Here is a 26,023-nt window from a genome sequence, read left to right on the forward strand (position 1 = left end):
GGATCATGTTCTGGTGATCTTTGAATTTGCCAATGGAAATGCAGTGAATCAAATCGTATGCTACACATTCATGCTCTTCATCCACACTGCTCAGTCTCCAAACACAAAGATATAAGACTTCATCTGACTGGCTGAGCAATTATGGTAATAACACAGGTTGCTAGAACATGACCCCAAAGCAGTCACTGTCAGATCTTCAAGTATAACAGTGGAGATCTGATTTTGATCAGATTGGTGAATGGTGAGGATAGTTCATGAAAGAGGGAATTAAAGAACAAAACAAACAAGACATGACAATTTATGTATGAGAAATGATGGTGAGAGATCAGAGGGCAAGAATCCAGTGAGCACTGAACATCCTAAGCATGAAGGTTCCTCAAATGTTATGAGTAAAGTGTAATTACACTAATTATAAGGAGTAACTTCATATATCAAGCTGAGATTTGCATGGTGGTACTTACTTTCAGTATCTTCAGTAAATAATCCTAATATTTCTCTTGAAATACAGTGGATTTGTGATTTTGTTTTTCAATTCAAATCATGACTATTTAGGGACTACATAAATTTTGGATCAGCCCCCATGGATAACATTTGGGCAGTGGTGGAATGTGGAGAACTGATAACTTTTTTTTAAAAAGTAAGTAAAGTACCATTACTCTGTAAAAATTAAGATAAAATATTCCTCTGGTGCATTTCAGCAACTGATTCATACTTGAATACAAATATGTGTATTTTGTTGCAACAGCAGTAGTCAACTTTTATTGGAATTGACTACATGGCAGGGGAATCTTTAGTTCAAAATACTTTTTGTCGTAACTGAAGTAAAGACTTTTTCTACTGTTGTGAAACACACCTTCCTTTTAATGGTTCAGGGATGTGTGCCTGCTGCTGCTCTTTGATCCTAGCTTTCCGCTCTGCTTCAAATTTCCTACAAAGAAAATGCATTAAAACTGATGAAAATATATCTATATCAGTATTAACCAATCTTTTTACATGACAACCACAAACAAAGAGTCTATGGCTACAAAATTACAATACAGTAATATTCATCAACCTGAATGCTGCATCTTTCATAATAATTAAAAATAACCATAATAATCTATCTGTTGAGTTTAACAGAAAATGCAAACAAATGACTGATCATATAAAAAATATACAAATCATTGAAACCAAAGCCTAGGTATTATTTTATTAAAGATTTAACTTTAAATTGCAAATTATGTAGGTCAGAAACGTATGGGACAATGCTATGTTGTGGAATTCGTGAGATGCGCTTTAAGGTCTAAGCCGTTTTCTGATTAGACATGTATTTGCGAAAATACAGGAAAAACAGCAAATCAAATACTATTTATTTGCATAAAATCACTACAAAGTATGTATATAAATAAATAAACCATACATTTGCGATCCTGTCAACAGACTGTTGTAATGAAGCTATATTATATTGAGTGATTACATTACAACAACCTCTCATCTAAAAATAGATGCACTCACATCTGTGTTGATTCTGTTGGAAAGAAGGGACTGTAACTTTTGATGGTGGGACTCCTATTTTTACCAAAATGGGAGTCCTGGACTCCTAGTTTTAAAATCCTAGTTAGACCTCTGATCATAGATGTCAAATTGTATCCTTTTCCCTGATTTAGTTTTACCATAAACAGATCCATAAAGTACCATGCTTATGTGAAAAAGCTTATGTCAACTTATATCAATCAAGCTGATGATTTTTCATTTGGAAAGCGAGCCCTGTAATGTGTTTCTTAATCTTGGCTTAAAAATAAAGCTACTACAATCTATTAATGACATAATTTGCATATTTCATCTTAATGACCAATACAGTAAGTAAGATTGGTTCTTTGGCATTTATGTTATCACACAATCACATCATCAGTTGCATATTTTCAATGATGTTGCAAAAAATTCTATGACCAAGAAGATGCCACTGGTGTCTTGTGTTCTAAAGCAAAGAAGATGTTCATTTTTTACATAGTACTAATATCTCCATTTATTTAGATAAAAACTGCCCATAATCCGGTGTTTTAAAATTAGTTAACATGGACAACTTAAAATAAGTATGAATTGTTTGAAAACCTTATTTTATGACCCTGTATTGTGTATATATGTATATCAAAACACTAGTTACTCCGTTAATCCAATGGAGCAGTGGAGCAGTAAAATTTACCACCTGTCACTATCATAACAGTTAAGAAGTTGTTATGAGTCAGAATTCCTTTAATGGTTAATTAATTTTGTTTATTGTGTGCTTATTGAGTACCTACCAACATACACTTGATAAGGTACAATAAGAGCTCCTAGCTCAGATAGACAGGTGTTAAACCACTCATTCACTCATCAATTGTGATTATTATCAAAATAGTCCTCATGCACATGGAACTGCCCTGGTGTACTACCCCCCGAGCACAGATTTAATTACTGATGATAACAAAAGGTATAGGGTTTCTGGCTAGCACTGGTCAATTGTAAAATATCACATTCACAGTCTCAATGAATACTCCAAAATTACACATAACAATGTCTTTAAATATTGATATTGTTGTTGATAAATATTCAATAATAATAATAATAATAATGAGGACTTTGTATAGTGCCTAATCTTTAGAAGCTCTAAGCACTTTACAAAATTAGACAACACATATAAGATAAAAAAACCATAATAATATTACAAAAAGAAACACCCTGAAATTAGAAAAACGTTAAAAAATAAAAAACATGCTGAGAATATTTCAGGTAGAAAAACATTATTAGGTCTTTAAGTTTGTTCTTGCAGTCGAAATAAGCGAGTTTTGAGAGCCCTCTTGAATGTGATCACCGTGTCTTTGTGTCTAAGTTCAGTGGGGAATTCATTCCACGTTGCTGGGCCCTGGTATGCAAAAGAACACTGTCCATATGACTTTGTTTTCATAGTGGGAATAATGAATATACAATTGTCAGAAGAGGAGTGTAAGTATCTTGCTGGTGTGTACACATGGGTGAGATCGGACAGGTATGTTGGACTAGAGTCCGACTGAAACGTAGCACAGAGAACAAATTTTGTGTTTGATTCTGGATCGAATGGATAGCCAGTGTAGGGTACAGAGCAGAGGGAAGGCGTGCTCTAATCGTGGTACTCTAAGTATGATCCGAGCAGCTGTGTTTTGAACTTTTTGAAGTTTCTGGAGTAGATACTGAGATGAACCAGACAGAATTCAGTTGCAATAGTCCAGTCTTGAAAGTACTAATGAACACACAAGTGTTTTAGTGGCATCAACTGAAAGTTATCTGCGAATTGAGCTGATGCGTCTCAGCTCAAGATATGCAGCCTTGCATATGTTCATGACATGTTGGTGCAATGTGAGAGTACTGTCCAGAGTAACACCTAGGTTTCATACTGATTGTGTGAATTTAATGTTTGTGATGCTGATATTTATTGTTTGAGGTAAAGGATGTAAATGAAAAAATCTTTGTGTTGTAATCAGAATGGCCTCCGTTTTATCATCATTCATCTGCAGCTTGTTACATGTCATCCATGATTTCACATCAGAAATGCACCTCTCTACACCTTGGGTGGTAGCATCAACTTCAGTTGGGTGGCTAGATTTGTATATTTGGGTGTCATCAGCATACAACTGTACAAAATGAAGAGAACAGGTCCAAGAACAGACCCCTTTGGAACACCACAACATAGATCAACTGGGCTAGAGTGTGTTCCATTTGCAGATACAATTTGTGTCCTGTTGACCAAGTAGGACTTGAACCACAGTAAGGCTGTATCATGAATGCCAAATACATGCTGGAGACGGTGAAGTAATATATCATGGTCTATTGTGTCAAATGCTGCAGACAAATCAAGAAGGGTGAGGACTGTAATCTTTCCGCTATCCAATGCAGATAGAATGTCATTAACTACTTTCAGAAGAGTAGTTTCAGTACTGTGGCAAGGGCGATATGCAGATTGTACATTGCTAAAAAGACTTTGAATTTAGATGAGATACAAGCTGGGATAGAACAACTTTTTCTAAGATTTTTTATTTGAATGGGAGATTAGAAACTGGGCGTTAGTTCTTTAAATCGTTATGGTCATGTTGGTTTCTTCAGCAGAGGCTTTACAATGGCAGTTTTGAAAAATGATGGGAATTCCCCGGATGACAGAGAGGTATTAATAACATCAGTTAGTGAAGGCAATACTGGATCTAAGCACTCAAGCAGCAGTGATGTTGGAATTGGATCAAGTTCACATGACTTTGGTGCACTCTTCATCACGATTGTACGTAAGAAATCCATAGGGACAGGTTCAAATGCTGCTAATGGTTGCCGCTCAAATTCTGTATCCCAACTGTATGGTGACAACAAGTCAATTGAAATTGTGGTGTCAAGCTTATCTCTAATGGTTTGTACTTCGTCATGGAAGAAATTTGCAAACATGTCCAGAAGGTCGACTGGAGAGAAGGTAGTTGGAAGTGGTGTTGATTTGTTCCTTGACATTAGCTTGTTAGTAATCTCGAAGAGCTCTTTGCAGCTGGAACTTTCCATGATCTTAGTAGTATTTAGTGGGCTGATTTTGCTGCATGGACTATATCTGTGACATTCTTCTTAGTGACTTCATAGATTTGCTTATGAATAGTGAGTCTGGTGGAAAGCCAGAGCCTCTCAGCTTTATGGCAGTCTCTTTTAGCAGTGCGAAGCTGGTCCCTAACACTGCTATACCATGGAGAACACTTTTGAACTGATACTCTGCACTTGGTAGCTGGGGCATATTTGTCAAGTAATGAACACAGGCAGTTATCGAGTTGTTCTGCGGTAGGAGGTAAACAAGCTGTTAGGTTAGCTTGGATGTCATGCATTAGTTTGGTTCTATTTATCATACGCAGGTTTCTCTTAGTAGCAGATAAAGGTGGAGGGTTATGGACTGATATGTCAAGATGGCATACAATGCAGAGGTGATCTGATGCAAGGTCATGGGATACCAGGGAGGACCCTAGAATGTTATCATCAGGTCTATGAAGAATCCAGTCTAAAATGTGACCATGTTTATGGGTGAGTTGGTGAACTGACTGTTTGAGGTTGAAAACATTAATGGAATCTATAAGTTTTGATGTATTTGAGTTTCCAAAACAGTCAAAGTGAAATGAATGAATACTCCAAAATTACACATAACAATGTCTTTAAATATTGATATTGTTGTTGATAAATATTCAATACAATGCGTACTGACAACTGTAAACATGTTAAATATTTGTAGGTTATGCAGCTTCCACTGAAATGGCAGAAATCAGATAATGAAAAAAGCATGATTACAAATATGATCAAGACAAACAACTAAGTAACAGAAATGCTGGGAAAATGTACACAAATGACTGCGATGGTGTGAACTTTTTGCACTTAGTATTCAGAGAAATATGAAAATGCACTGTGAAATGTAGTTGTTACTGTTCTGAGTTGGTGTTAATTAATAATAAATGTTGAATTAGAAACTGAACCTGTTTCTGTTTAAGTTTAGCAGAATCAATGAAATTTAGACAGGATCAGTAAAAAAAAATTAAAAAATGGTGACCACATGGGTTAGTAAAAAAAATATATTCAAGCCCTTCATTTTGAAAAGAAGCAATATAGTTTTACTTACTCATTTATTCTGTCAAGCATTTCTTCTTGTTGTTTGACAGTCCTCTCCAATTCAGCAAACATGGGATCCATGAAAAGCTTAAAAAGTAAATATTGGAATTAAAAAATATTTTCACAATCAGAATTCCCTAAATGCTATCCAACTTTCTAAGCAATTACGTGAACAATCCCATAAGTTGCTTGCATCATGTGCTAAAAACTAAATCATTTCTGACTGCCACATAGCAAATATCTGAACTGTGGAATATGATGATGGCTTGATACTATAATTTCCCAATTACAAGGAAGAGAAGATTCAAGCTTAAAAAATAAAATAATTAAAAACTGGGCTATCTTTAATAAAATGCAAATGCGTTCAGTTAAATGGGCATGGTTAAAAAGCAGATCACCTGTAAATTACTTTCTAAATGACTCAAAAGAATTAACACTAATCAAAATTTAGACTTTGTCCAACATCTATGGCTAAAAACGTGGATACAACACATAACACAATCAAAATATGGATACAACACACAATGCAATCAAAATATGCTCAAAACCTTGGTAGAAGTTCAAGTTTTGTTCAATTTTTTTTATTTAAAAGCACTGGAGAATAGATATAAAATGTAAAACTGGGCTGCATCAATCATCTAAGTTATTTCTTTGTCTACCAATAAAAAATGCTGTGATTTTTATATATATATACAATTCTAAGCAATTCATATTACATAGGAACCTTTATGTTGAAACCCTGTCAAAGTTGCCATTGCTGCAGTTATTAGATCCATGGAAACTACATGTATTAATATATTTCTAACTCTGTTGTACAGTTAAGTGTAAAAGGGATTACCTGGAAAACATGTATTTTACACATACAAGAAAAATGGGTACAAAATTAGAAGCGTTTCTCATTTAATGTACCTCTTAGCATATTTCAGAGTAAAGTATGAAAACTTAAGACCCAAACCATCAATGTAAAAATGAACCCCATTCATGAGACTTTTGAAGAAGAAAAAACAAATACTCTTTTCTTCATCTCCACTTTGAATGTGCTAGAGCATAATTTAACCTAGTTATTCCCTATCCTAACTTCCAATGAATTATGATACAATATTTAAAAGAATTCACTGCTGTTTAATGTACTGCATATTAACTGGATACAAAGGTGACAGGCAGAGTGGTAAAAAGTATACAAACTCTCAGTACATGCAAGGCAAAATTACATGGAAAAATACAGTATATACACATAAAATATACATGAATTCTGCTTTATTTTGTGTGTGCGTGTGTGTGTGATTTGGATTTTTAACATAGCTTTAATGATTTTTCAGTCATATCACTACAATGTCTGCAGTGTGGCATCTGTAGTGATGTCTAGCACTAGGGCATCTTGCCACAGACATGTAGCACGACGTCCCACCCAGTCACATTATCCTGACACCAGGCCAACCAGTCCTAACACTAACCTCTTAATGCTGAACGCTTAGCGAGGCATCTGTTAGTACCATTTTTATAAGTTTTTGGTATGACTTGGTTGGGGTTAGAACCCACGATCTCCTGCATCAGAGGCAGATGCTCTAACCACTAGGTCACCGGAGCAGTCTGCTTTATTTTAGCTTAGAATTGCCAAAGAAAGTATCATCTGAAATGATCTCTGACTTTTGAAGCTGTTCAAGGTCCCCAAAGCAAAGCTATTGTAATATCTGGCTTTATCAATTCAAGTATTTCTGTTCTGTAAGTTTAATTCTTGCAATTCCCATAAAAATAAAATATTTTATAAACTGTTAATAGTTTGACATTGCCATCATGAATATTATTTTTCCATTTATCGATAGCTAGCCTAGTTTGAGTAGTGCCAAACACCACTTGCCAAGCAAGCTCTCAAATGACAATATTTATCTTCTGCATAGTTCTTAGGGGTATGTGGAGTCTCATTCATAAGGTCTAGTTTGAGGCTGCATGTTCAGCTAGGGCTGCATCTGTTTTGGGCACCTGGCAAACAGTCCTTGAAGGTGATTCACATTTTCACTTTCCAGGTTGATTTGCAATGGGTAAGGAGCAGATGTGAATGATCAATGTTGATGATTCAACAAGTCTGATGGAGCCAGTGTAAAGATGAATTTCCTGAAGAGGGTACTGGCTTCAAATAGAGCAACCCTAGCAGGTCTTGACAATGGTTAAGCTAGACCTTTCAAGAGTCCAAAGAAATGTCATGGCAGAAATGTTGAATTTCTACTTATAATGCCATTGCAAGAGAAAGTGCATGTCTGAATGTCCTGGCCACAGCTTCCTGCACATGTTGCAAGACGTCTTGCTGGACCAGCCTCAACATTGCCAAGTGATATTTTGGCCTGTAGCAAACCTTTGAGAAATTCCCTCAGCTATAAAGGAATGAGGAAGAAGCAAAATGAAAATGGTCCTTGGACAAGGCAGTAAGCAGAATACTGCCTCTTAACCCTGGACCCCCAGCTCTCTATTCATTGACAGATTATACTTTGCATTTTCTTGGTAATGAGCCACTGTGGTTAGAATAGTGCATTAATATGACTGCAAATTTGTGGTTTTATTATTTGTCTATGTACTATGTATAGTAACTTTAGGCAATGTTTAAATTGTATTTGTTTCACTGCTTTTTTCTCTGTGATTTTAACAAAGCTAGAATGTGAGTGGTTACATTAAAAATACAAAAAGTAAAAACAATGTTTTATTACTGTCACTGACGCTGCACCAAACAAAACCATGTGATAGTCTTACATTACATACCAACTCGTTTCAGTTGGAGAAATCACACCATACAACATATAAGAAACAGTTCAGACTCGATTGTTGTCATTTCTGGAAGTATCTTCATTGAAATATAGCATGGCAGTTGCAAAACCTGGCTTCATTATTCCTATCATTTACCTAGTCCTACATGTAAGCCCTTGACGTTAATATTTATGTTTAATAATAACAGAGGCCCAAAGGGTTAGCAAAATTACCTTCTGAAATTGTTGCTCAGGACTCGTCATGTCGGCTTTAACAACTTTTGTCGGTTTCGGTTTCTCGTTGCTTAACTTAGGTATTTCGACTACCGGCTCCTCAAGGGATGGTTTCTCTGCCAAGTCTTCTTGTGTTGCAGTACTTGGCGTTTCCACGTTATCCGATGACGCCTGCTCCGCCATTTTGTCGTCTGTACACGCTGGCAGGTGCCGTAAAGCTGGATGTTGAGAGAAATAAAACTACGAATAGTTGTTTGTAATTAACTTTGAGGGCACTTTTGCAGGTCTTAGCTTTCTGACCTCAGAGGTACCATCAGCTGGCTTTGTATGATAGATTTGGCATATAAAATCTACTTTATATCGTCACAGAGTTTACGACATAGGACGAAGAGTTCTTGTTTGCAGAACTATTTTTGAAGAGGTAACGTTTCATGCAATTTTTCTCTTGAAACTCATATAGTTAACATGATCTCTTAACGCACTTGATGGGGTAAAGTAAATTTATTCCAGACATTGCAATTATGGAATTGAAATTTTGTAAACTTTGATTCCGTTAAGATTTCCACTCAAGTCATTTAACATCGATTTGGTCTGTTCTCATATCATTCCTTTGGGTCCATTGACTTTGGGCTCTTAATTTCCATTTTGTTGAGGCTTGACAAAAAATACAAATACTTTGGTTGCTAAATATTTAAATTTCAATGGCAAGAATAAAAGCTGCTTCTAGGTCTGTTGAATTCACTACCAATTTGGATTTTGTTAGCTAAATTTATGTTTGTATAGGCCCCCTAGGCAGCTCACAATTTGGATCCCTCAGAGTCTCCATTTGAGCTCATATGGTTACCAATACAACATGCCAGTATGACAGTTTCTCAGCTGATTTTGGCATAGATATTACTAGATGATTCAGATTGAGGGGGGTGAATTATTATTATTTGTTTAATTTTTGTTTACTATTGTCTGGGGACCGCTTAAGTGGCCAAGTGGTTAGAGCATCTGCCTCGGATGCAGGAGGTCGTAGGTTTGATCCCAGGCCGAGTAATACCAAAGACTGACAAAAATGATACTAACAGCTACCTTGCTTGGCGCTCAGCATTTAAAGGTTAGTGTTAGGACTGGTCAGCCTGGTTTCAGACTAATGTGACTGGGTGGGACATCGTGCTACATGTCTGCAGCATGATGCCCCAGTGCTAGACATCACTTTAAACTGTCACACTGCAGACATCGTAGCAATATAACTGAATTTTTTTTTTTAATTGTTAAAAATCCAAGTCACACAACACAACACTATTGTCTGGGGATACCCACCTCATCTGGGTACATATTGGTACCTCGGCAAGTGTTTTCCTTTTCAGTATATTCCAGATATACAGTTGTTTTTTTTGGCTGATTCTCAGTACATCTCTCTCTCTCAATAACTGTGACAGGGTCGATAAACATGAACTACAGCATAAGCGAGGTGCAAAATAGAGATTCTCACTTGGGTTACAGTAAAAGTCACACAGGTTATGTAGGCATTTAACACCGACCATTTAAGTAATGGGTGTCATTGTTTAGAATTTGATTCTACATACCTTTAAGTGGCAATTATTCACTTTATTTGGAGCCATATACATCCAGATTCCTTTGGAGGGTCATTATTTACCTGTCCCTAGAAGTGAGAAGTACATACAGCAAAGTCCATGTCAAAAATGTGGACATTTTGGATGAGATCAAACGGAAGGTTTAGATCCATTGCAGTCAGAATAGAATATTGCATGCTCTTATGTCACAATGAAAACTGCTCAAGTGGATAAACAAATTCGTAGTACCCTATGTTGTGACAATTAGATTTTACATGCTCTTTTCTTTGACCCAGTTTGATACATGGCCACCATGTGACTTTGACTATGAGTGCAACACCTATTTCACCTAAATATTGATTTTGATGCATAGCTTAGCAGCATGAGGCTTATCATCAGAGCTTTTGCCCCTGGAGATGCTTCCTGCATGTCACTGAGCACCACCTTCAGACCATGGGAGCAGTAGGTAGTTATGTAAAAAAAAAGTTTTATTGGCTTTAATGTGATGGGTGGGGCAGTATTGGTGAATGGGATCCCCCATCCAGAACCCACCATGGAAATGCTGCACTCATTCCTTCCACAGATCAAGGAGTAATGGAAAAAGGCACACATGCCCTAGTCATGGAGGGCCCCTTAGTTGTTGTGGACAAAATTATGTGTGTTCATTAAATTATATATAGGTGTAAACTCTCTTATTCTTTGCCAAATATAGCTACATGTATAATAATTATACACATATAATGGACAGCTTAAGGACTTATTTCAGGGTGTATTTATAAATCATTATCTTAAGTGTCCCAGACCACCACCATCTGCCTTGATCTGCCCCCGCACTAACGTACACACACACTTGCACAAAATTAAATGGTTTGTTCTTTACCTATATTATGTGTCATTATGCTACACATCATGCACACATGTTTAAAATTTTTGTAAGATAGTTGGGATGCTGCCTATAATACATAAAGTGCTAGATTAACTGGATTGTACTGAATTATTGCTTATATCCATAAACATGTTTAGGTTTTAACTTTCAGCAATGATGTGTTATTTTCATCATAAGAAATAAAGTGGTTCACTTTGCGTTACTGTAAAGCTGTTGTTGATTTCAGGAAACCACATCTGAGGTTAAGCTGCAGTGTCATAAAGTACCTCTTTTATGGTAATTTTGGTTTTTATGATAACAGAAGGCAACTGAAATGAAAAACTAACAAGATCTCATGTCTGTCTATTAGCCAAGTGGCTGCTTAAAGCGGGGCTCACCAGTTATTATGTACTTTTGAGAGAGTGACATATGTAAGGTGAAGTTGTTTGCATTTAAAACGTGCACAATGGAGAGAATGTTGGCATACCTCTATGCTACATTAATATAATGTGGATGATATTTCATTGGATACTGTACTTTTGGAAACTGTACATGATCTAAGCACACTGCTAACTAAAATGACTGCTCCCTTGTGCTAAAAAATCAGCCTGAATTAGTCTAAAGTACACTATCTATAGCAGCTATTAAAATAGGGAAAATGAATTTGCCAGACCAATGTATCCCCTAGGGGTGCAAGACAGAGTCAAAAATCTCATTGGTGTCAAAACTGGGGGTCAGACTGAGTAAATAACAAACTTTGATATCAAAGCTGGGGGTCAAATTAAAAATTAGGGGGTCTCTGAAGCGCAAATGAGGATAAAGGGAAACACTGCAGACTAGACAATACCAGCTTCTGAAAGCCCAATGAATGAATTGCCAAATATATAAAATGTAAGAAAAGTTATCAGCTCCTTTTTATACAATTTACCTCTGAAGTTTAGGAAATGAAAATGACCAAGTGGAGCTAGCACATTTTTGAAAGGTGCACATCTGGAGTAAGGCCAAGCTGTATACTCTATAACCTATATTACACCCATCAATCATAGACCAAAAGAAAGGGAATTAAAGGTTCTTTGAATTATACCTAAGATATACAAGGTCTTTTTTAAATAGCCAGTATAACCAGTGAGGAAAGCCGGGAAAATTCTTTTTCTTTAAAATTCTAATCCTATGCAAAATATGAAACTGTAGAGCACTACCTAATGGTGGGTCCTGCTAATAAGGGAGATAACTGCATTTGTTAATGAAAGCCATCTAGTCCAGTACAAAATATGATTAATACTTTTTGCTTCACTATTCATAATTACTTAAAACTTGGGGAAATATTAATGCATCCTTTAATAAGACAATACATGGTTTGAAATATTTTGTATTTTGTATCACATTAGATTGCAAAGGTAAACTATGTTGGAGAAAAGCATTTGTTGGGGTATATTTGTGTGATGTCAGATTCCAGGAGTGACATCCCTTTGATTTCATTAACACATTACGGGGTAGGAGGTAGTAGCCTACTGCCGAGCTCTGTAGCGTCATGGTCATGCATGATATACTAAAGTAGGTGGTATTATAGAAAGATAGACAGATGTAGCTCTACAATGACACCAAATCTGGAATATCTAGTTGCACTAGAAAATACAGATAGAAAAACCTCAGTTTTTGGACCCGACTTTTTTTTAACCCAAAATTCGCCCATGGTCAGAATCCAATTTTGTGTCCAGATTTTAGACTTTTTGGTCTCAGATCTAAGGCAAACCGGTATGAACTGCAAACAGACAGATGAGCCTTTGCAAAAAGTAGGATAAGATGGGCATTTGGAATAAAGAGTGGTCTACGTACAAAAATAATGGCTCCGTTTAGCAGCAAAAACAAAAAAAGTCCAAATTTTACCCTTCTGCTCTTGCGCTACTAGCCAACAAAAAATGATGTTTCTAACACAACTAGGCAGTATGTTATTGAAAGATGACCGGGGATTTGGTGTTTTTGAGTCTATTCAGAAATAGCTTTCAAAATGTGTTTCCTACTCGATTTTCAGGCAAAAACGACAAAAAGCTCCAGGGGTTAATGTGTTAAAGGCGTACTTTCACCTTTGTGTCTCTAGACCATTCTTTCCATTTATATACTTTTTTCTGCTGCTTTAACATGAACTTCATGGGTACAATTTGAATAACTAGAGCTGGCAAGTTTTCTGAATCATATTTACATCTAAATAATTGATATTACAAAATTAATGCAGGTGCCAGTGATTGCTTTGACTATATGCAATGCCTTTTCAGTCATCAAACCCAAGTTCACAGGTCTACTTGATATTAACAAAATTTTTTTACCTCATCACTTTAACTTAACATGTCACATTTTACCTTATCTAGTACTTTAAGTTCAGAATGAAATGTTACACTTTACCTGATCTGTGCTAAGTTCAAAATGACGTTTCACAATTTACTTTATTTAATTTCACTTCAGAATGGTGATGATGATTTCAACAAGATAGGACTTGAAAAGAGGTTTATTTGAAGATAACAGCTACAACAATAAGAGATAGAATCAGTTTTGTGGAATCTGCAACTGACCATGGATGTCCCAGAGCCAGTCAACCTGTCCAAGTCTATTCTCCTGTGTAATGTTTATCATTTCCTTTTTGCAGCAGGGAAGGCATGCCTGCTGCCATTCCTTACAGTCTATTTCAAAATGCTTGGCCTGACAGCCATGGAAACAGGTTTTGTGATGGGAGGAAAGACATTCACTGCACTTATATTCGCACCATTGTGGGCAAGATGTGCAACTCAATTTGGGAGACGTAGATGCATGCTCATGTTTAGTCTATTCTTAATGGCAGTGACATATCTTTCCCTGACAGCTGTACCAAGTATTGACACAAATTCATTTGCTACAAAATGCGCAGTTAAAGATTCTCTCCCAAACTTAAATAGTGTGCAGCAGGAATATGTAACTTACCCAGATGATGCACAGGTCTCAATGAATGATACACTCACTACAAAGAGTGTACATGTCACAGAAGCAAAGAAAACAAGTCAGATTTTTTCTTCAACTATAAGCTCAGTTACAGACTCTAATGAGGCACAAGTCACTGGAATCCTTTTGCAGACAACATCCAAAACCTTGAATGCTTTGTCATCAACAAGACTGACAACGCAGATGGCACTCGATGAAGACCCAGTCAAAGAAATTCTAATTCTTATTGGATATCCACCCTCTCAGGTACAGAAAATGAATGATGTTCAGGCCTACGATGTGATAGAGGAATTGGTGTCAACATCTGAAGGGTTGAAATCCCTGAAGGAAAAGCTGCCAAAAGAGCTTCTACAGACTTTGATTGAAGGTATGGCAGCCCAGGAAATTGGGAGGGGCAAGCGCAATATATGGACTTCCATAAAAACCTCTCTGTTGAGCAAATTGGAAGAAGTGAAGAATAAGATGCGTGAGACCAAGCATTTCATGTTTGTGGCTGTTCTGGTAATTATGCTGGTGGGAGAAATTTTCTCTTCTCCCGTGGAGAAGTTAGCAGATGACAGCTGGTATGAATTTCTGGAGAGCATTGATGATTTAGAGAAGTATGGAATGCAGAGGGTCTGGTCCTCATTTGGATACATCTTGTTACCAGTTGCTGTTGCCCTAGTAGTTGATAACACAAACTGTTTATTTGGCCTGACAATGCATCCATTTTTGTTCCACTTTTATATGTTTGGTGGTTTTATGGGGCTTACTTTTGTTTTTGCCTTCTTCTATCCCATGACAAGCCTGGAGAAGTACAGATATGGTAGCAAAGTGAAGAAGGGCCTGCAGGTCATCTGCTGTAAAGGAAGAAATCTTTTATTTACACTCACCTTATTTATTCTCGGAATTGTGTATGCCAGCTATAACAACTTTCTTTTCTGGATGCTGATTGACATGAAGAGTAAAGAGTTGACTCTGGGACTCTGCATCACATTTGCAGCCCTGTCAGAAATCCCCATGTTGCTATTCAGTCAGAAGTTTGTTCAGCAGATTGGAAATGCTGGTGTGGTAGCAGTAGCTCTTGCTGTGGTTTCTGCTCGCACTTTGTACTATTCGTTTTTATGGACACCTTGGGCCGTTCTTCCTGTAGAACTTACCCATGCCTTCACTCACACAGCATTATGGTGGGCAGTTCTCAGTAGCCCATCTCTCAAGATCAACCCAGCCGTGGACAGAAGTGTTCGCTCCGTTCTATCATCTGTCTATTTTGGTTTAGGCTTTGGGGTGGGCAGCATAGTGTCTGGTGTGGTGTATGACATTTATGGAGTTGCTGTTTTCTTTCGAGCAGCTGCAGTGACATCTACTTCCTGGCTGTTAATACTGTTGTTTTGCAGCAAATGTTGCTGCCCTCAGAAGAATAAGACAAATGTGAAGTACCAGCGTCTCCTGGCCAATGATAATGACAGTGATGATTCTACAACAATGGAGGATGACTGGCTGGAACAGGCCCTCAGAGAGAAGTAAAGCTTAAGCATCCAGTGCTAACACCAAAAAGAAGAAATAAAGGTTAACTATAAGATATAACAGGAACAGTATGATAAGTAAATTCAAGAAAATTAGTAACTGTTGATATGCAAATTAAATCCAAGAGTCACTTCCCTAGCACTGCAGATCAAAGGACCTGAAAGGAACCAGAGTTATTTAGCATTCACCTGACTCATTATTACCATTGAATGAGGTTTCCAAAGGTGAAATTTGCTTTGTGAAAGAATGAGTATCCATTTAGAGTGCCAAACTCATAAGCCATGGGTTGGTTGCCTCGGTATGTCATTGGGAAAGTAACTTAGTTCCTAGTCTCTCAGCATGAAAACCAGTAATGTGTTAAAAGTACCATTAAAACTATTTTTTTAAATAAATATTCTCTTCAAAACAAAATCTGAATAACACTTTAAATTGCATCATTAGAAAGTCAGATCTCTCCTGTATATCTTGGTGTATATCTTTAACAGTTTGAATATGAAAATCAATCTGTGGCATAAAATCAAATGGTATCAAAATTTATTCCCCCAAAAAAACTTGTTACTGCTTTTTAAAATGGGGGAAAAAAATGGAGAAAGTGAATAAGTATTCCCTTTAAAAAAGTAGCATCATTATATTTTTAATGCCAGTAGAATATACCATTATAACTTTCATTCCTTTGTTACAGATACAGAAAGAGAAAAGTGGTTTGCAAAAAGTTATATTCTATTCATTGATGAGCAAACCTTTCAGTCATATCTAAGGTTTCACAACAGTGCTGTGTAAGTGTCCAATCCTCGTTGATGGAAGCTTGACAAAGCAGTCATTCTAACATTTGTGTTCATATCTGTCTATACAAATATCTATCCATCCACACCTTAGAATCAGATCTTTGTTCAAGCTTTCATAGATTAAACTTAAAATGAATAAAGTAGCAATGTCATGTACAGGTTGGGTACTGTAAGGTAATTAGTCAGGTACCTAGCATGTGGCTTGACAGATGTTTGATGAGGCAAAGGTGAGGTATATCCTTGTGTAATTATGCTCCCGGCTAAGATAATTTGAATAAATAGTAAATACAGTGGTACCCATCTTGTCACCCCATATGCGATGAAACGATGGGATTTTATGACAGGATGGCTTCTGATGAGGAAAAATGACAGGTCTTCTCAATTGAGGATCACCTCTGTTGAGATGTGGCCTTGCAAGAGATGTACAACTAAGTGTATATGTACTAGATTTACAGTGATTTTCATCAGGGGATCACCTTCTCTTGTTAAAAGTTTATCTACAGTGCATATATACTTGATTTACATCAGGGGACCACCTCTTGAGAAGGGTCTTGTTAAAAGTTTAACTACAATGCATGTATACTTGACTTACATCAGGGGACCACCTCTTGAGAAGGGTCTTGTTAAAAGTTTAACTACAGTGTATATATACTTGACTTACATCAGGGGACCACCTCTTGAGAAGGGTCTTGTTAAAGGTTTAACTACAGTCCATATATACTTGACTTACATCAGGGGACCACCTCTTGGGAAGGGTCTTGTTAAAAGTTTAACAACTGTTCATATATATTTGACTTACATCAGGGGACCACCTCTTGGGAAGGGTCTTGTTAAAGGTTTAACTACAATGCATATATACTTGACTATTACATCAGGGGACAACCTGTTGAGAGGGGTGTCTTGTAAGGGGAGGGCCATTAGAATTAGAATGTACTTGACTTACAGGGGGATCACTTTTCTTGAAAAAGGCAGTGTAAGAGGAGTACAACTATGATGCATATGTACTTGACTTACAGGGCCTTTCTTCAGGAAATCATCCCCTTGAGAGGGGAGAGCCACTAAAGTGTTTGTGTGCTTGACTCAGAATTTTCTTTATCAGAATTGGTAACATTGATTCAGATGAACATTTTAATTTAAAACCTATTTCATCTCAATCCCATTTTATACAGATCATAGTTTGGATTCATTGTTATTTTTGTACTAAATATTGAATGTGAGTTTCTTCAGGCATCCCAGTTGATTTTTAATTATACATATAAAAGGACCAACCCAAAAATATAAGGAAATAAGCTAGGACTCGAGAAATCTATGGCCCTTTGACTTGAACCTTTTGCCAGCATGTGTAATCTGATTAAAATCAGATCTCCACTGTTTTATATGAAATCTGACAGCAACCGCTTAGGGGTCACATTATGGGAACCTATGTTATTACCATAATCATTAATTTTATCAACCAATTAGTTGACGTCTTTTATCTTCGCGTTTGGAGACTGAGCAGCATGACTGAAGAGCATGAATGTGTACCCAACGATCTGATTCACTTTCAGATTTGTAAAAGCTGCATTTTGATTGGCTAATTCAAAGTTCACCAGAACATGACCCGTAAGCACTTAAGCAGTCATCAGATTTTGCATAGGACAGCGGAGATCTGATTTTAATCAGATTGCCATTTTATGTGAATGATGAAATGTGTACAGTGTATTTACAATATACATTAATGCAATTAGATTGCCTTTTTACAATGTTGGAGTGGTTTTTTTTGTTTGACCATATATGAATTATTGTTTGTTGCTTTGCTATTATTTGATATGTATATCAAGATGTAAATGTTGAGTGCAGCAACATTCCATTTTTTGGAGTAAGTTTACTTGTGAATCAGTTGATAATTGTTATAATTAATTATCAATCTCTTCTCAAATAAAGCAGTAAGTAACTAATAAGACCAAAAATTATATATCGCTATTTGAAATTAAAGAATGTTGTGTAAATTAACAAAGAAGCATCGCAGAGATAAATCCTTTTGATTATTAAATTAGAAGAGTTACAATAGCAAAAGGCTCTACCTTATCTAATAATTAAAGCTTACCTTCATGAAATAGCTTACACTTTGAACCTTGATTTTGTATAAATATCATGTTCTTCAAATATTTGATCACAAATATATTGTTAGAGAATAAATTTGTGTATTATTTATAAACATCTGCTGTTCTGATACACAATACTAGTGAAACTTACAAAATAAGACTGTTAAGTGGATTTAATATTTTCCCTGTTAATCCAGTGATACAAAATAAGGTTTGAACAATAATTTTATTATATGGTTTTATGTTTTGTGCAGGTGAATGCACAGTAAAATTGTTTTTTTATACAATTTGCCACATGTTCATGGTGGAGGCTTAATTAATCAATTTTGTTGTTAGTGACTGAAGCTGGACTTGCTTCTGGTGCTACCCCAATACAATGTATTTTGTTTAAAGACAATATCAGAAATAATATTTTGCATTTGTTGGCAAATGGTTGTCAGGTAACTGCAGAAGCATTATGCCAGCCATGTCCTTGGAAATAATGGTACATTTTCATGACACAATGCCAACAATGTATGAATTCCATGTCCTTGTAAGTAGCTACATTCCCATCAGAAACACATGTATTTTATTTTCATATTTTGTTAGATTATTTTTCATATTTGGATGGTTGTTGATTTTAACGTCCTTGGAAATAATAGTACATTTTCATAACACAATGCCAACAAAGTGTGAAATCCATGTCCTTGCACAGTAGCTACATTCCCATGAGAAAAATATATATTTTATTGTCATATTTTGTTAGATTATTTTTCATATTTGGATGGTTGTTGATTTTAGTGCCTTATACAGATACTTGACTTTTTTGTAATCAAGATTTCAGAATACATAACAGTAATATTTTTAGTGATTCATATTCTGCATAATCGTTGATATTGAATTTCTCATCCTGACATTAAAAGGTATTTGTCAGTGTTTTACACACAAGCTGAGATCCTCATGTGATATATAAGACATAAATATTTTAGTATGGTTTTAGATATTGTTTAACTTGTTATGTATGACAGAAATCCATTGTTGCAGTGAAAATTGTCCTAAATATTTATAACACCATTTGAGATGAAGTAGTCATAAAGTGGGTCCTCTATTTGAATGAGTGGTGTTCATTTTAGGTTTATTACTATGAGTTCTTTTTTAATGTTCCAATATAGTCATCTAAATAATAAGTGTAAAAATTATTAACCCTCTACATGTATTAACATGATATTATTTTATTCCTCTCCATTGCTTGAAGCTGTATGTTTTAATATTGATAAATTTGAGCTCCACTTTTCGTCATCTAGTAAGTTTTATATTGGATTATTTAGATAGACCAAATCTCTATTCATTCCTCTTTTTCAGTTTTTGTAGCATTAATTTATTGTCCTTTAAAACAGCATACATTATTCCAAAGTCTCTCCATTCCAAAGTTGTAAAACATAAGTGCAGACAAAGGTGGCATTTCCAGCAGTTGTGAAGAGAGAATGGAAAGAAAAATATTTGTTCTTTATTCATCAGAGTAGGCTGTATTTTGCATCTGTACAACAGTGTATTAATTTATGTTATTCCATAAAACAATCCCTTTTATTAATATCAGCATGATATTTCCATGGTAACTGAAATATTGACAATGTTTAAAGTCTTTTTGTAACAATTAAAAGATGATGACATTGTTTAATGTGGTGCCATGGTTTTTGGTTGAGCCAGCCTTTATGGAAGCTTCAAACAGCATTCATTTTGATGGCTATGTGTCTGATTAACCTAACTGAGTCTCAGGCTCAGCTAATGTGGCAATGTAAGAAAGCTTGCCAGTAGCTTCCCATGGGTTGGTGGTTCATACTGGCATTTTCCTCTGTTGTTTCTTCACCAGTTATAATGACCACCATGTCATGTGCTGAAAAGGCAACAACAACATTTATTTCATTGTGATCTAAATCCGATTTTCTTCCATAATGTCTTCCAAATTATTCATTCTTAATAATTTTGACTAAATGTTTGTTTCACCAAAGCTGTGTATATGAAATGTGTTTAACTAGCCAGAATTTATCATTTGTTATTTTTTTGTAACATGTTTATTGATGTGAAACTCTTATCAAAGAGCTGTGTTTAGCTTGTCATGGGTTAAGGTTAATTCATTGTTTGTGATATATATTTCTAAACACAAATATTTTGCAAGCATATATATTGGCCATGTTGATATTCAGCCTCCATATTGGTTTTCTATAGTCATTGTCTTTCTCAGAATATTACAAATCCTGTTGATAAGTAGACTGTGTAATTGTCTTGAGTATGTTAATGTCTGTAATATTGCAGATGCTGTTGACAAGTAGACTCTGTACTTGTCTAGAGTATGGTAATGTCTGTAATATTATAAATTTCTGTTGATAAGTAGAGTGTGTACTTGTCTAGAGTATGGTAATGTCTGTAATATTACAAATCCTGTTGATAAGTAGAGTGTGTACTTGTATAGAGTATGGTAATGTCTGTAATGTTACAAATTGCTGTTGACAAGTAGACTGTACTTGTCTTGAGTATGTTAATGTCTGTAATATTACAAATTTCTATTTATAAGTAGAGTGTGTACTTGTCTAGAGTATAGTAATGTCTGTAATATTACAAATTTCTGTTGATAAGTAGAGTGTGTACTTGTCTTGAGTATGGTAATGTCTGTAATATTACAAATTTCTGTTGATAAGTAGAGTGTGTACTTGTCTAGAGTATGGTAATGTCTGTAATATTACAAATTTCTGTTGATAAGTAGAGTGTATACTTGTCTTGAGTATGGTAATGTCTGTAATATTACAAATTTCTGTTGATAAGTAGAGTGTGTACTTGTCTAGAGTATGGTAATGTCTGTAATATTACAAATTTCTGTTGATAAGTAGAGTGTGTACTTGTCTTGAGTATGGTAATGTCTGTAATATTACAAATTTCTGTTGATAAGTAGAGTGTGTACTTGTCTAGAGTATGTTAATGTCTGTAATATTACAGATTCTGTTGATAAGTAGAATGTGAACTTGCCTATAGTATGGTAATGTCTGTAATATTACAAATTCAGCTGATAAGTTGACTGTACTTGTCTAGCATATGGTAATGTATGCAATATTAAAAATTCTGTTGATAAGTAGAATGTACTTGTCAAGAGTTTGGTAATGTCTGTATTATTACAGATTCTGTTGATAAATAGACAGTGTACTTGTCTAGGGTATGGTAATGTATGTAATATTACAAATTCTGTTGATAAGTAGTCTGTGTACTTGTCTAGAGTATGATAATGTCTGGAATATCACAAATTTTTGTGTACTTTTATATAATATGGTTAAGTCTGGTTACTAAAACTTTGAAATAATTTGAATACAGTTGATGCTTAGTTTGCGCAATAGATGCTTTCATAATGTTATGGCATAAATCAAGATTGGCTTGAAGCAAAAGTAATGTAAATGTTCATATATAAGCTGTGCCCAAGTCACAGCGTATGGAGCCACTTAAAAAAGCAGCATTGATATAACTTGTCAAAAACCACACTTCAATTTGGCCAAATTTGAGAGAAAGCATTCTCAGACAGGTCTTACAACTTGTTGCAAATGATGTTGACCCACCATCAAATATGACAGCTATTACTAAAAGAAAAAGGAAACCTTTAAACATCTTCTCAAAACGGCTCAAATGAATTGACCAAATTTGACAGAAAGCATCTTGATATTATGTACAGATGATCCACCATGAGAATTATGACCACTGTTTATACAAATCCTCAGAGGGATGTTTTTGAAAGTTTGTTCAGATTTTAACCAAATTTGACAGAAAGCACCCTGGAATGAAGGGCCGTGAAGTTTATACAAATGTTGCCAAACTGCCATCAATTAAGGATCCTGTTATTAAAAGTACATGGAGGCCTAGTGGTTAGCATGCAGGATTTGTGACTGAAAGGTTGTGGATTTGAATCCTACCATCAGAACAGCCTGGGTTGTTGAGGGTCCTTTGATTTCTGAAAGCTTTTGCTTGTTGGTTTTATTTTTCATGATCTGCTTGTTATGCATTGCTTTATGATGTAAAAAAAATCCATGTGGTTATTTTGAGTTTTTTTCTCTAAAGAAACATTTTTGTGACTTACTATGTCTTATTCATATTTCATAATCTCAGCATTCCTTTTACATATTTTTTCTTTATATTTATATTTATTTTCTTTAAACAGTTCTTTATATTTTCATGGTGTATGTATTATGTTTATAGTTATGTAGATAAAGCATATGATGCACTGAATAACTTTTATTTTCCATGAAATAGAAGTAGATACATACCATTAGGGTCCATTTCAAGACATAGGTACTGATGTTAAAAGACATAGGTACTGATGTTAAAAGACATAGGTACTGATGTTAAAAGACATAGGTACTAATGTTAAAAGCAAAGCTTTAGTTGGTAATAACTATACTTGATGCATCTTCCTAACACTTCCATCCTTATCCCAGCATCACGGTACACAGACTTTTCAGATGTGTACACTTTCGTCTGTTTTGTTTTTTTACTTGCTTTAATTAGATTGCCTTTACAAAGATGAGAAAAGTTATTGTACTACCCCTGCCATCAGTATCAGTGTCTGCACATATAAATGTACAGGCTCACTGCATCTAAGTCATTCTTTCCGGAATGGGGTTTATGGCATCTACCTAATTACCCCCAAGGAAAGGGTTCATGAAGCTAACTTTATGCATGCAAGTACATTATTTCTGGATTATTGGTTATTTTTTGCATTTAGTTCATGACTGTGCTGGTTCTTTTCCCCTGCTTTTATACTTGAGGAAATAAGTACTACACTCTCATCACAAAAGTATGTCATTATGCTCCATATTTCACTCTTAATGAGTTTTATTAAATTTAGAGTTCAAATTTTTTAAAGAACAGTTTGTCCTATAATCATTGAACTAAATTACTTATGTGTACCATACCTGTTGAACAAAGGATGGTCACTGTGACCTACATTTCAATTTTAGGTCAAGTTTTTGCATTTAACTTATGTCCACAAATATTTTGTATGTTGTGTATATCATATCTTAGCATAGTCATGAAATTTGGGCAAGAGGGTGTCTCTTGATGAGCACTTTTGTCTAATTGCTGAAGTAAGTCACTGTGACCCCATATTTTGCACTTTACTGAAGTAGTTTGCATTTTGTATTTAACATTAATTTTTCAGACAGTGTCCATGCTAGAATTGCAAATTGGTGATATGTATCATTGTTATTACTACACCCATACATCAAAAGAGCTCACACTGATATATTTCATTTTGTACTGGTTTGGATTAAATATTGTTTCTCAGCCCATGACCACGAAAGTTTTTTTGGCCTGTTATATGTATACACAGAACCATGAAACTCAGTGAGGGGATGCATCTTGATTATTCTACTTGATTTCAACAGAGGTCTCTGAGCTATATTTCATGCAGGGATGACTTTGTTAAATTATGTGCTTGAAGTTCATATATTGGATGCTGTTTATATTTCAAACAGGAAACTTGATAATTGGTCACATTGCTGATAGTACTACACCCTTGCAGCCAAAAAGGCTCACTTTGACCTGTGTTTTATGCCATGGTAACATAGATTAAGTAGTTTTGTTTACTCCATGATATATAAACGTGTGTGTGTGTGTGTGTGTGTGTGCTCTGACCACATGCAATTCATGTGAGGCCTTACATCAATTGTATGGTAATTACTGTTGTGACTGCTGATTCATGACATAGGCTTCTAAATATGGCCATGCAAAATGCCATTCCAAAGTTACTCCAGTAAAAACAGCTTTTTATTATTTTATTTTTTATGTGCATAATAATTAATGTTTACAGTGGCTACTGAAGACTGTTAAGGGATTTGTAGAGGTAAGCTATATAATTGTTTATTACATTTGGTGATGATTCTTGCAAGTTTTTTACTTACTTTTATGGTACACTAAATCAGTTGGGTTTCTTTTAAGGAAAACATGCATTACAATATAATCCTTGTCTTTGTTTGATACTCTGCCTATATCGTACTACTCACCATAATAAGAAGCTGGTTCAATAAATCATATGACCTTAATGTTTGTTTGCTTGATTCCTTCAAAGACCTTTTTTATTATACCATGCAAAATGAAACCACAATTCATTGAAATATTGCACTTTTGCTCTCCATAATTCCGAGATCCAGTAAGAAACAAAATAAAGGGGGTGGGGGAGCAGGAGATATGAGCTCTAAAGTTAAGGTTACTGTTGTTAAAAATAGATTTGTGTACGCATTTCCAGATGACAAAATTCAACCAAATTTAGGATATTTAATAGGTTTCCATTAGCCACAGAAGGAACCCTATTGGTCTGAGGATAAGGAACTCTCAGAATGAGGTCACTGTCACAAAAATACATTTGGCCATTGAATTCAGTTTTCTGACAATAGTTTTGGCACTACACAAAATCTGATACATGTATTCCACTCTGTGTAAGAAAGATTTGTGTTTATTTTGAGGGAGTGTACTTTCAAGGTCAGGGTTACTTAATAAAAATAGATTTGGCCTTTGCATTTCAATCCAGACCAGAATCTTCAACTAATTTCAATGAAACTTGGTACATGCATTGTAATCCTTTTGCATAATAAATGCTCACACTGACTTGGCATTTTAACTTCAAGGTCAAGGCCAGTGTTACTAAACTAGACATCACCTTCTGAACAATAACACAAGAGGCCAGAGTAATCATTATAGATTTAAGGTTTTTGAATTGTTCCCTATCGATGATATTTGTGTCCAAATGAGCCCTATCAATGCCATTCATCAAGATTTGATTTGTGTCCAAAAGGAGCCAAAATAATCAATAGAGATTTGTGTCCAAAAGGTTCTTATCAATCAAATTTGAGTCCTAACAATGTGAGTCATCACAATCTGATTTGTGTCCAATTCATTGGGATTTGATTTGTGTCCAAAATGTGCCCTATCAAAATAATGTATCTAGATTTGATGTGTCCAAAAGGGGCCAGAGTAGTCATTAGAGTTTTGAGGTTTCCAAAAGGCCCATATCAATGAAATGTGTGTCTAAGAGAAGCCCTATCAATGTGAATCATCAAAGTTTGTGTCCAAAAGGAGCCCTATCAATGTGAATCATCACAATTTGTGTCTAAAAGGAGCCCAGTCAATGTGAATCATCACAGTTTGTGTCCAAAACGAGCCCTATCAATGTGAATCATCACAATGTGTGTCCAAAAAAGCCCTATCAATGTGAATCATCACAATTTGTGTCCAAAAGGAGCCCTATCAATGTGAATCATCAAAATTTGTGTCCATAAGGAGCCCTATCAGCGCATATCATCTATATATGATTTCTTTCCAAAATGTACCCTATCAAAATCATTTAAGATTTGATTTGTGTCCAAAAGGGGTCAGAGTAATCATTAGAGATTTGGGGTTTCCAAAAGGACCCTATCAATGAAATTTGTGTCCAAAAGTGCCCTATCAGTGTCATTCATCGAGATTTGATTTGTGCCCAAAAGGGGCCAGAGTAATCATTAGAGATTTGTGTCGAAAAGGCCCCTATCAATGAAATTTGTGTCCAAAAGGAGCCATATCAATGTCAGTCATCATGATTTGTGTCCAAAAGGAGCCCTATCAATTTAATTCATCAATATTTGTGTCCAAAATGTGCCCTATCAAAATCATTTGAGATTTGATT

At 35.4% G+C, this 26,023-nt stretch overlaps 2 protein-coding genes across 5 annotated transcripts in view; one reads left to right on the top strand and one right to left on the bottom strand.

Moving 5' to 3' along the window:
* LOC149803303 (putative pyridoxal-dependent decarboxylase domain-containing protein 2) overlaps positions 1–8,786 on the bottom strand; it is a 117,119-nt gene extending 108,333 nt beyond the window's left edge. For all 4 annotated transcript variants that reach the window (XM_089952995.1, XM_089952993.1, XM_089952992.1 and 1 more), the window contains exons 1-3: positions 8,580–8,786; positions 5,621–5,697; positions 854–928 (exon numbers count right to left, since the gene is read on the bottom strand). In XM_089952995.1, the coding sequence (XP_089809121.1) occupies positions 854–928; positions 5,621–5,697; positions 8,580–8,762 (335 nt within the window). In that variant the 5' untranslated portion in view covers positions 8,763–8,786. The remainder of the gene's footprint in view (positions 1–853; positions 929–5,620; positions 5,698–8,579) is intronic.
* Positions 8,787–8,879: 93 nt separating this feature from the next.
* LOC149803305 (major facilitator superfamily domain-containing protein 6-like protein B) lies at positions 8,880–24,407 on the top strand. Its single transcript, XM_089953002.1, has 2 exons — positions 8,880–9,000; positions 13,467–24,407. The coding sequence occupies exon 2, from the start codon at positions 13,575–13,577 to the stop codon at positions 15,480–15,482; it is 1,908 nt and encodes a 635-aa protein (XP_089809128.1). The 5' UTR covers positions 8,880–9,000; positions 13,467–13,574; the 3' UTR covers positions 15,483–24,407.
* The last annotated feature ends 1,616 nt before the right edge of the window (positions 24,408–26,023 follow it).

Source organism: Sinohyriopsis cumingii, chromosome 3 (genome assembly GCF_028554795.1).
Source record: "Sinohyriopsis cumingii isolate HCF-2022 chromosome 3, ASM2855479v2, whole genome shotgun sequence".
In the NCBI taxonomy this organism is placed as follows: Eukaryota; Metazoa; Mollusca; class Bivalvia; order Unionida; family Unionidae; genus Sinohyriopsis; species Sinohyriopsis cumingii.